The sequence below is a fragment of the Mus musculus genome, chromosome 14, assembly GCF_000001635.26.
Source record: "Mus musculus strain C57BL/6J chromosome 14, GRCm38.p6 C57BL/6J".
In the NCBI taxonomy this organism is placed as follows: Eukaryota; Metazoa; Chordata; class Mammalia; order Rodentia; family Muridae; genus Mus; species Mus musculus.
Window position 1 is genome coordinate 69667052 of NC_000080.6, and position 12337 is coordinate 69679388.

General features: G+C 49.6%; 1 protein-coding gene across 5 annotated transcripts in view; it reads left to right on the forward strand.

Moving 5' to 3' along the window:
* Nucleotides 1-12337, forward strand: part of Loxl2 (lysyl oxidase-like 2) — an 87143-nt gene that overhangs the window by 58360 nt on the left and 16446 nt on the right. For 3 of the 5 annotated variants that reach the window (XM_006519745.2, XM_006519744.3, XM_006519746.2), the window contains exons 6-9: nucleotides 195-399; nucleotides 6331-6482; nucleotides 8625-8792; nucleotides 10762-10924. In XM_006519745.2, coding sequence (XP_006519808.1) covers nucleotides 195-399; nucleotides 6331-6482; nucleotides 8625-8792; nucleotides 10762-10924 — 688 coding nt within the window. The remainder of the gene's footprint in view (nucleotides 1-194; nucleotides 400-6330; nucleotides 6483-8624; nucleotides 8793-10761; nucleotides 10925-12337) is intronic. The other 2 variants (XM_006519747.2, NM_033325.2) reach the window with 1 other exon arrangement.

The window sequence follows — 12337 nt, forward strand, 5'->3', positions numbered from 1 at the left end:
AAGGAATGATGAGCCAATTATGGTCTCAGATGGCCTCCTAGACAGAGGCCCATTAGAAGCCACAGAGGGAACCTTTGCCTGCCAACCCTCAACGAGTGATGAAGTTCAGAACTGAGCTCTGGGGATCTGGCAGGGCCATGGGGCAGGAGTGGGGCCCTGACAGCTCGAAGGATACGTGTCACTTCTGCACTCAGCAGGACCGTGTGTCTCCCCAGCAACCCTTGGTGCGCCTGAGAGGTGGAGCCCAGGTCGGGGAGGGCCGAGTGGAGGTGCTGAAGAATGGAGAATGGGGAACCATCTGCGATGACAAGTGGGACCTGGTATCTGCCAGTGTGGTCTGCCGAGAGCTGGGCTTTGGGACCGCTAAAGAGGCCATCACAGGCTCCAGACTAGGGCAAGGTAAGAAATGGGGTAGCTGAAGGTAGGAGCCTCTCAATAGAGGAAAATATGGCCCTAGGGACCTAGGTCCTGATAGTGGTGAACCTCTCTCAAGCTCAGCTTTCTCTGTTCCTCCCCTGCAGCAGCCCATTCATTAGGGAATCCTAGAACACCCCTGACTCCTGAGCCAGATCCTCAAAGAACACTAAACCCCCATTTAATGGGTTTGGAACTGCCCCCTAGAGAAAGGGTGACTGGCCAAAGAGAGCAACTAGTGGACAGACCAGCCCAGGTCTCCAATGCTCCGTTCTGTAATCTCAGCTGCTCCAATAGGAAAGCTAGAATTCCAGGTCCTTCCTCCAGGAAAAGACCTCGGAATCCATCAAGCATGGTTGCACCCAAAAGAACCGTCATAGCTAAAGGGATCTGCAACCCTATAGGTGGAACAACATTATGAACTAACCAGTACCCCGGAGCTCTTGACTCTAGCTGCATATGTATCAAAAGATGGCCTAGTCGGCCATCACTGGAAAGAGAGGCCCATTGGACACACAAACTTTATATGCCCCAGTACAGGGGAACACCAGGGCCAAAAAGTGGGAGTGGGTGGGTAGGGGAGTGGGGGTGGGTGGCTATGGGGGACTTTTGGTATAGCATTGGAAATGTAAATGAGCTAAATACCTAATAAAAAATGGAAAAAAAAAAAAAAAAGAACCGTCACCTTGGTTTTTCCACCCTGTTGCTGCCTTGTCAATACTGGGCTCCTCCTGGCAGAAGAGAAAGAAAACCGGGCAGCCCCTTCTGATGTCCTGAGACAGTCATGAGAAGGATGCTGGTTTCTATCAATTATCCCAGACAAATCACTCCTGTGAACAAGGAGCAAAAGAATGGAGAGTATTCAGTGGGGAACCCCAGGTCAAATGCTGTCCCTTTGACCACAGAATAGACCATAACCTCTTCCGGGTAAGTCCAGGAAAACCACTCATTCTTGAAAGCCCTGGTCCGTCAGGAGCTTTCCCAAGACCAAGCAGCCTCATGAGTGCCCAGCCCTCCCCTGAAGAACTGGGCTTTAAGGAAGACAGTCTTGGTCTTCTCTGGGAGTCTGTTCAGCACTGACCAGCAGGGAGGCTGCTATTGCAGTGCTGATGTGGCTTGGACTACAGACAAGAATAGGATGTCCCAAGCCAGTGGCTCTAAGCCTGTGGGTTGCAACCCGTTTGGGGGTCATGTATCAGATATCCTGAATATCAGATATTTACATTACGGTTCATAACAGTTGCAAAAATTACAGTCATGAAGTAGCTACAAAGGTAATTTTATGGATGGTTGGGGGTCACCACAATAGAAGGAAACTATATTGAAGGGTCACAGCATTAGGAAGATTAAGAATCACTCTCCTAGACTGTGAGAGGAAACCCATGCTCTCATGCATGGAGCCATCACCCCATGGAAAGGAATCTGGAGAGCTCACTGGTTGCTGCCTAAGGGAGGAAATCGCCCTCACTCACCCAGGCCATGGACACCACATCCGTTATTCCCTCTGCTAGGACTCCTGGCTAAGCTTCACCTCCAGCTCAGTTCAAGAACACAGAACTCGCATATCCTAACCATGCAGCTCATCTGCTCGACCGTCCTGCAGGGTGCCATGCCCCCAGCTACCCTGGGCATGAACAGAGAAAAGCCCTGCGGTCATGGACCCGCCCTGCTGGAGAGGAACTCAGTTCCTCTGGTCCATCATATGCGGAATTTGAGGCTCAGGGAACCCCAGTAATTGGCAGAAAGACTGAGGTTTCCAAACTCTTACATTTTTTGGCTTCCTTGTTTTGGCACTATCTCCCTCCGTGCCCAGGCTGGATCACATTTGATCCTTCCTTGTGCCAGTGTTCCAAGTGTGCAATAATGGGGTAGACGGTTTGGGGCAGCAGCAGCGTACTGTGTTATGCAGCAGTCTGTGCTATGCTACATAACAACTCATTCTCCTTAGGTCCCAGTGAGACAACCAGGCTCTTCGGTGTTCCCACTGTCCACTCTGCCAGTTGACCTACTTGTAAAGTCTGTGCTTTCCTAAGGTCCATAGGACGAGGGCCACTCATCCTGAGGCATAAACAAGCAAGCATTTGATGACATGGACATTCCATGTGTCATGAGTGGGTTCTGTATGACCTAATTCTTTCACCACCCAGAGCAGCCAAAGGTTTACAAGTGCCTGAGGAATTTTCAGAAGAAGAGGCCTTGGGTACCTTTGATGTTGGCCTTGAAGGTGCCGTGGAAGGTTCATGTGCCTTCTGCCACGTTGGGTAGATGACAGTAGTCATCAGGAAAGGAAAAGTACCACATTGAAGACAAGCCCCAGAGCAGATAGGGTCAGCTTCTGAGTCCTGGCTCTAGCTGATGGAACAAGTAACCACACCCACTCCCATGGGTAGTGAGAGGACAGAGGCTGAGTCCTCATCCTGGCCTGGCTATTTGCTTGTCTGGTGACCTTGGAGAACCTTCTGGTCCCGAGATTCTTCACTGGGAAACAAGGTAGCTGGATAGGTGATGTGTGCAGTACTGTCTGGCTCCAGTGTCTCCTGGATGGATGCTAGGGTATAGCAGGCTCTTCCCAAGTACACAGCCACAAGGTCGGTCCCAGATGTCTGCTGACACACTCACCTTCCCCAACAGCTGAACCATATATGAGGGATAGGCCTGTGTGCTTTAGCCCCTGTCCATAGAGTCTGTGCCCAGCAGGCACTGCTCTAGAGATGTCCAGGGAGAGACTGAGGGAGGAAGTCACCCCTGGAAGAGGAGGCACACTCCAATTGAACAGATATGGTCAGCTGGACAAACACTTAGTGAAACATGCCAGCTCTGTAGACCAGTGCTTTCCTGCAATAACGTAATACAACCACATCTATAATTTAAATTTTTCTAATAGCCACATGAAAAGAAATGCGGGTGAAATTAACTCTAAAATACATCTTGTTAAACACAGACTATCCAAAATATTGTGATTTTTAGCCCGTCACTGATAGAAATGCTGTTAACAAGATTGCTTGCATTTTCATAATACAGCTTTGTTATCCATCATGTATCTTATGCTTACAGTTCATAGACGTGCCCTGACTGTTTTGAGTAGCCACTGGCTCCTGGGTATCGGGCAGGGTAAGGCCAAAGAGGTGGCTGTAAAAGCCTTCTGTCCACAGCGAGTAGCACATTGACAGGTCTGTTCCACGTACAGCAGTGGATTCCCCTGGTGTTTAAATGAGTTGAGATAAACTGGATGTTTGGGATCCAATCCACAGTAAATGTCAGCTATGGACATCTCTTGTCATCATCCTCAAATTTATAACCCAAGTCCTAATCCTATGGCTCTGGCTCCCTTTGGGGGAATCTGCAATTTGTCTTAGCCTTTGTGTTTTGGATCCTTGTAATCTTCTGGCAATTTTTCATGGAATGTTTTTACTAATTTGTAAAATTCCAAGAAATTGGAAACGTCTTCCTTTATAAACTTCTGTAGAAGCAGAGGCTTGGCCCTTTCCTTCCTCAGGACACCTAGATGGTGACCATCTCTCGGCACTCTGCTTCCCTTAACAGGGCCAATGCCCTCCTGGACCCTAAGGAGCCTGTGGCCATCTCCATCTTTGTTTCTGACTGCATTATATCATATGTCTTTGTGTGGCTCCTGCCTGCCTAGGCACTGGGAACTTTTCAAAGCAGATTCTGCCTTCTTCTGAGTCCATAGCCCATGGCTGCTGGGTTATAGGTCGAAGGCGCTCAGTGATGTCAGTTGCATCTGTGTGGACATTGTGGAAATGTCCTGTCTTGCAAGGCACTGGCTGGGAATATACAGAAGGAAAACATGGGGTCCCTGCCCTCTTGGTGGGGGGAGGCATCTTCAAGGAGTGAGTGTGCAAACTGAGGCTACGGGGATGAAGCACAGACGTGGTGAAGTGAGGGCCAGAAAGACTTGTCCAATGAAGTTAAGGATGGACGGGTATCAGTGGTAGACTGTGGAGGGGTGTGGGCCATGCAGAGGGAGAAGAACTGGACTCCGTGATGGAATCCCAGAGCCCTGTGTCTGATCTGGGAGGAGCCTAAGGTTTCTGTAACTGATCCAGGAGGAGCCTGAGACCTCTGTGTCTGAGGTGGGAGGAGTGAGCTGAACTGGAACATAGGTGGGAGGTCTCCAAGTGTAGGGCCTCCAAGATCATTTGGTGCCAGTATATCATGGACACTGCTCCCTAAGGGCAATGAAAAGTCGTTGAAGGCATTTGACATGAATTTAAAACCTCATGGGGAGCTGGGTGGCGGTGGCTGATCCCAGCACTTGGGAGGCAGAGGCAGGAGGATCCCTGGGTTTGAGGCCATCTTGATCTTCAGAGCGAGTTCCAGGGCAGCCATGGCTACACAGAGAAACTCTGTCTTGAAAAGCCAAAAACCAAACCAAGCCAAAACAAAGAGCAACAACTCGTGAGGTTTTTATGCAGGGAAGATATTAGAATAGGACAGAGAGACCGGGCTAAAAGTCACTTGGTCATTGTCCACAGGGAGAGCAATTGTTATGATTGGGGAAATGGGGAGGGGGGACAAAGCATCCAGATTAGGGGAGATGAGTGAGTGGAATGTGATAGGCAGATTGCACAGGATGTGATGGAGGTACCAGAGATGATCTTGGGGTTCCACCAATGCCATGTGTCCTAGCAGGTGCCATTTTCTGGTGTGGGAAGTGCCTGGGGAGAAGCAGACTAGTGAAGATGAAAGAGTCAAGAGCAGAGACCCTTCAAGAAGCTCACATGCTTAAAACAGAGAGCGCTGGTGTGAGCAGAGGGGCCAGAGTACCCTCTCTCTCCAGTCTGAGCTCACTCTCACCACCCCACCCCCAGAAGGGCAAGTTTCCTGGCACCATCTCCATGTCGCCAGCAGCATCTCTCCATTCTGTGCTCCCAGGTCCACTCTCCACCCTCACCATCATGCCCCCTACCTCAAGGCATAGATCAGTTTGGCCAACACAGGACACTGGTGAGAACTGGAGGTGACCAGAGGAGAGAGGCTTAGGCAGTTCCCATGGTCACTGTGTCCCTCCATGAAGGGTGACAACTATTTTCTGGAGTCTTCTCTCCACACCTCTCCTAAGTGAGTTATTGTCTCTTCTCTCACTCTTAGGGGTGTGTCCAAGCCCTAGTATTATTCACCCTGGCTTCTTGACTGTTCTGGGATATACACTCCTTACACCCCACCCTTAACTGTATTTTAAAGCACCCCCTTTCTAATTCAGACCTCTTGGTTTGCATAGTCTACCTGTTTCTTATGGAGACTTACAAGTAGAGCCATAGTTACTCCTTTCAGACCCCCAAGTGCACAGAATGTGGTAACTGCAGGGTGAATTAGTGGTGTCTTCTAGTCTGACCCCTTTGTGGACGAGAGAAGCCCTGTGATCAGAGAGGCTGGATGTATGAGCTACTGTTCTCACTGGTGTGACCTGGCAAGAAATAACTTTAAAAAGAGATGTCGGGGAAGGCATGGTGTCCAGAGCATGAGGCACCTGGTCACATCGCTTCCATTTTAAGTCAGGAAGGAAGTAATGAACCAGAAGTGGGACCAAGCCTCCGAACCTCAAAGCCCACTCACTTCCCAGTGACACTTCTTCCAGCAAGGCTCAGCAAGTTTTCATAATCCTTCAAAAACAGCGCCACCAGCTGGAGAGCAAGCATTCATGCGCTTCTGGGGAACAGTTTACATCCAAAACCATAATACCGTGTGATCTGACACATGGCAGTTTGGTAGCGAATTTTATCTGCGCTTATGGCAAAATATGCACCCACCCAGTTCTCTCCAAGGAGAAGGGGACCTGGGCTGGGAGAGTTCTGAAGATGGAAGAGGCGGAGTCTGATTTCCAGGGTCTTTCTTGCAGGTTCCAGGAAACTTCCTGGATGATTTTATAGCATACACCTTCTTTTCCCTTCCTAGGGATTGGGCCCATCCATCTCAATGAAGTCCAGTGCACAGGGACTGAGAAGTCCATCATAGACTGCAAATTCAACACAGAGTCTCAAGGCTGCAACCATGAAGAAGATGCCGGGGTGCGATGCAACATCCCCATCATGGGTTTCCAGAAAAAGGTGAGGAGGCAGGATGCCCAGAGAGATCTGTGATGCCTTGCCCAAAGAATACAGACCAGGTAGCCTTACTCTGAAGGACTCTCCAGGGTAAGCTAAAGTGCTCACATATATGAGTACACTGTAGCTGTCCTCAGACACACCAGAAGAGGGCATCGGATCCCATGACAGACGGTTGTGAGCCACCATGTGGTTGCTGGGACTTGAACTCAGGACTTTCTGAAGAGTAGTCAGTGTTCTTAACCACTGAACCATCTCTCCAGCCCCTAAGATGAACTCTCGATGCCAGCTTTGCCACTGCATGCTCAATGTCATTGCCACCCAACATTTTTAAGTGTCAAATGAGCAAACACATAAATGCCGCTCTTGGTCTGGCAGATATCTGACCTCTCTCCCTGTGGGCTATTCTTTGCTTTGGGACTAGGCATGTGCTACAGTGGTAGCTATAAAGGACTCAAGGTCTACCATACCTCTGACACCATGGCATAGGTTCTCTGTAAGAACTCAGAGGTGCCACACTGATGGATGGCAGGTCTACAGAGCACCGAGTGAGCACAATGCTGTAAACAGAGGGAACTAATAAGTCAGCAGAATTGCAACTGGAGAAAGACTCCACCCTTCCTAAAGCAGGGCTTTAAAAGCTTGCTCGACCTTGCTCACCAGGAAGAATTCCCCTACCCCCTTGTCCTTCAGGAAATCTAGCTAGTGCTACAAAACACCCAGGATTCCCTACACAACACTCTTCACCATGCCTTAAAGTTTTTGGGTGCTGTGTGACATATGCCATAGAGCTATTATTGTCTGATTATTTAAACGTACACATCATGGCAGCAGATGTGGCAGGCTCCTGCTTAGACAGCAGTTCTCAATCTTAGCACCAGACCAAGAACACCAAGGCACTTCTGGTGCAACTCACTCTCCTTAACCGGGCCATAGGTGGGATCCCAGCAACAGGCAGCTGAGCTGTGTATTCCCTTGTGAGTGAGCGGGAGTGCAAACACAGGGAAACGCCTTCTGGAACTGCCAGAAGTATTTTAAGAGAATTCTGATAAGGTTGCAACCCAGGGCCAGCTGTAAGTCCCAATGTGCTGGGTCATTCTCCAGATAAATCAAAGCTCAGAGACGTGACAGACCTTCAGCCAAAGAAATGGGGCTTTCCAGAACCTTCCAATGGTCAATAGATAGAGCTGAGCCAGGTCAGGTGCCTGGGTGTGATAACAGAAGTGCTGGATCCCCACTGCCAACAAGTCTTACCTTTCCAAAGACCCAGGTTCAAAGCTATGCTTCCCCAATTCGGGAGAGTTTATGTTTGCCACAGTGACCAGCCAAGCACTGCATGGCCTGGCATGGGGCTCTCACGTGTGTCAGCAACCACGATGGACAGAATCAAAGCATCTGAATTTTATCACCCTAGATCTGCTCCTGCTGACCACACACACACACACACACCCCACCACCACCACCACCACCATCACCATCACCAAAATGCTTCCATCTTCATCAATGGGATTGGTCTCCTCCTGGCTCTGCAAGGACAGTACAGCCAAGCCAAGGCATTGTGGGGCTCCGTGTCTGCCGAGGTTTCTTTGTTCTGACCTGTTCCAGCCACCTTCTTATTGTCCTTATGTAACCTCTTCCTGTGCCTGCTGCATCCCTAAGGGCTCTTTTCTCCTTATAAAGATATCATCAGTCTGGTTGAATTATAGCATTCCCACATGGTCTCATGTGGCCTTAATTGTCTCCTTAGAGACCACACCTCCAGAGCAAATGCATTGGGGCTCATGCATAAGCATTAGGGGATGGGATCTGCGGTGTGGTTGAGTTGGTAGAGTGTTTGCTTAGCATGCACAAGGCTCTGGGTTTTGTTTGTCCAGCTACAGCAAAGCTTCATTTCTGCTGTCGCTGGGAGAAAAGGGCCACAGTGAGAGAGACTCTACGAGTGGTCAGTGGCACCTAGCACCTATGAGTGAATGACCCCTGGGTGAGGCCTCACTGAGTTCATGCTGGCACAATTTGGCACCCATGGGGCTCTTAAGGAAGTTCTGAATCCAAGGGTGGCCATCTAGGACCCCCTGACTTGGAGCTCATGGCAATATGGAAAGAACCTGCCTTCATCCTCACAACCGTGTTTCTTGCTACCTACAGGTGCGCCTGAATGGAGGCCGCAATCCTTATGAGGGCCGAGTGGAGGTGCTAACAGAGAGAAATGGGTCCCTTGTTTGGGGGACTGTATGCGGCCAGAACTGGGGCATTGTGGAAGCCATGGTGGTCTGCCGGCAGCTAGGCCTGGGCTTTGCCAGCAATGCCTTTCAGGTAAGTGATCCTAGCCTCATAGTCTAGCCTACCCTCCATCAGCATGGACTTTCCCATCATCAGTCAGCTCCTCTCTTCAGCTAACTTTCCCCAGTCAGTAAGGAGGGACACAGTCAAGCAAACCCTGGGCCTAGGCAGGAGACCTTATTTTACCCATAGTCTTTGACATCCCCAAACTCTGGAGCAAGACTCTCCTATCCCAGTCTCAGTCTCTAACTACAGAATAAGGGGTTCCAGGTGTGTCCAGCCATTTGACACTGACGCAATATTGTCAGTTGCAGAACTCATACTGTGCCTTCTGGTTGCAAAACCATGACAGAGAGAACTGATGTTTTAAGGAAGTTGGCGTTTTGTGTTATGTGGTGTTCACGGTTATGCCATGCTCCTTGAGATCCTTGGGGTGGGCCGGGCAGTGGTGGTGCATGCCTTGAATCCCAGCACTGAGTTCGAGGCCAGTCTGGTCTACAAAGTGAATTCCAGGACAGCCAAGGCTATACAGAGATCCCTTGGGGCCTACTCATTGCAGGTTGGACGCCTCTGGGTCACTTTCTGCTGTCTGTGGACCACTCCAGTCTGCATGTTTGGGTCTCCCCAGGCTGAGGGCTGAGCTGTTTGTAGAGAGAAGTTATTTCGTCTTTGAGAAAAGTAGGGAGAACTCAGCCCCTGAATCAGCACTCTGAATGCCTTAGTTTGTTCCCTTAAAACCCTCTTTGGCTGGACCCTTTCTTCCTTGCTTGGTGTCTCTGCCTTGTCACATTGGCTACACCTTCCTCCCAGGGCCACTTTCTAATGACCTAATGACTCAAGAGAGCCACTGAGCTTGCTCTGGTCCCCATTTCTGACTCCCAGCCCTCTGTCACAGGCAGCACAGGACTAGACATCCGGGTTATTTCCAATTCCGTTCCTGCATGATAGTCTGTGGCAAAGTACCCATGTCTCTGTGCCCCAGGCATCCCACCTGTAAGAAGGACGGAGGGGTCCATAATCCTTAGTGTCCCTGCTCTATGCATGTTCACGAAGAAGCAGGACAAGACTTGTGGTCCATCTTGTCTGCTAACCTGACTCTATTTCCTGGTCCCGTGTAACCTTTCCTGGGGCCTAAGGAAGGAGCTTTGCATCTTTGCTGAGCCTGTTGGTCTCCCATGGATTGATATGGGCTGAGACAGGAATGCCTATGTTCTGTCTGCAACTCATTATTCTAATCTCCAGTCCAGGAGAGATATGGCTCACATCATCTGGGAGCTTAGCCTCCCAGGGCAAACTGGACACACACACACACACACACACACACACACACACACACACAATCTGATTCTCATGTAACAGATCAACCGACTGTCTAATTTTCTTCTCTATCTGAGCCTCAGCTTGGGGTCTTAAACAGCCACCTAAGTCAAGCCCTATCTCTGCTTAGGGCCCTGGGTTTTTATCTCCCCATCAGCCAGTAGACAGAGATTTATTTGGGTATTATTTATCTACATATTGTTGCTGACACATGAATAACCTTTAGAAACTTACAGAGCACAGGTACTTATGTTCTCTTGCACGCCCTTTACCTGACTCCTCCAACCTCCTCTGGTTTCCTCCAATGGAATCTTCTTGAAGTGTGAGAGTGTATGCTAACAATGTTTTTGCAGTTCTGTAGCTGGAAGGGGCCCAGCAAATCTCAGCATCGTAAACCTGGGGGCTCTTCAGTGTTCTACAAAGTCCTTCCCCTAGGATTAAATCCAGAAGTTGGATTTTATAAGGCAGCTAATTATTGATGTACATGAGTGGATTTCTCCTCTCCTGCAAAGCCAGGGTTAGTCCTAAAAGTCCACTCAGCTAACCACATAGCTGGGATAAATGGCTCTTTGTGCCTTGACCATCTCCATCTAGAAAATGGGATCATAAAACCGTGAAATGGGTTTCCTGAAGCCAGAAGTTAACAAGGTGACCTGCTAGTGACTTCTTTGGTTGATTTCTCCAGGAGACCTGGTACTGGCATGGAAATATCTTCGCCAACAACGTGGTCATGAGTGGAGTGAAGTGCTCAGGAACGGAGCTGTCCCTAGCACACTGCCGCCATGACGAGGAGGTGGCCTGCCCCGAGGGCGGGGTGCGGTTTGGTGCTGGAGTCGCCTGCTCGGAAAGTAAGAATGTTGAAGAGCTGCTGCCAGCACTCTTCCCTCTGTTCCGGTTCTCGAGTTCAGGGAACCTCTCATTCCTCAAGACTCTGGGGTTTCACAGTGTGTGCTCGGGGTGGGGAAGCGCCGTGGATTCTGGGATTAAAGGGGACAAACAATACCTACTCCCCCAAACCAGGACCCAGCTGATGACACAGCAAAGAGGAAACAGGGAAGAGCTAGTTTTGGGAGTGAGTGTGTATTAGTTACTTTTGTCACTTTTAGTACCAAATGCCGGACAAAAGCAGCTTAAGGAAGAAAGGGTTTATTTTGGTTAATAGATTGAGGATACAGTCCATAGTGGGAAGGAGGAGGAGGAGGAGGGGGAAGAAGAGGAGGAGGAGGAAGAGGAGGAGGAGGAAGAGGAGGCAGATGACAAGTTATATCTGCAGTCTGGTGGCAGAGAGAGAGGAAGGCTAGAGTTCTCCTTTCTACGGAGTCCATGGATTAAAGGCCCCCGTTTAGTGTAGGTCTTCCCACCTATGGTGATTTGAATAAGAATGGCCCCATAGGCTCATGTTTGAATAGCAGTTCCTTGGTGGTGGATTCTCACTGCCCTACACATACTATCCTTCTTTCTCTTCACCTTCCTGCATTTTTGGCTGCATTTCCTTCTACACCACCATTACTGGATATGTCCACTTGTCTACTTTTCTCCCATACTGTACGGATTATGCAGACTCCTCTGGGATGCGGAGCATAAGGCTCTTTGGTTTTCTTCCCCCAAGCCAGGCAAATACTGACTTCATTTCCACTCGCCTGCTCAGTCTCCAGCGTTCCCATTGCACTTGAACCCAACGTCGACATCAGCTACGAGAATATTAGGTAGCTCCATGTCTGCCTAATTTACCTCTAGGCTACCAAGCTATGTGTAACCTATGTGTAGTTAACCTATCCTGAGTTCAAGGGAAGCTAACCTCCTCTCAGAAGGAGCAAACCTGATGGGTCCCACCTCTCTGCTCTGTTCATCTCAGAGTATCTAGGGAGCCAGGTTCTCAGTGCTACCTCAGGGAATCTACATCTCAGAAGAGATACACCATGGTGTTGAGAAAGTTTGACCACTGAGCATTGCCACGCATGGCATGTCCTTGAAGGGAAGGATTTGTCAGCTGATCAGGTCTCCTGATGGGGATCTTCTCTCTGCCCACATCCCACCTGGATGTCCTCCTTACCTACCCTACATTCCACGCCTTATTTAGTCAAATGCATTGGATCAGCAGAGGCTGCCAGCTTCCAGAACTGCTGTGAGCTTGGTGGTCGCCAAGACCCAGAGATGGGAGCAAGGTCACCAGCAGAGCTGTGGACACCATGGTAGGCTCTCAAGAACTTGCAGGAGAAGTGTAGAAATAGTTGGGAATTAAACTAGAGCTGTTCTCCACA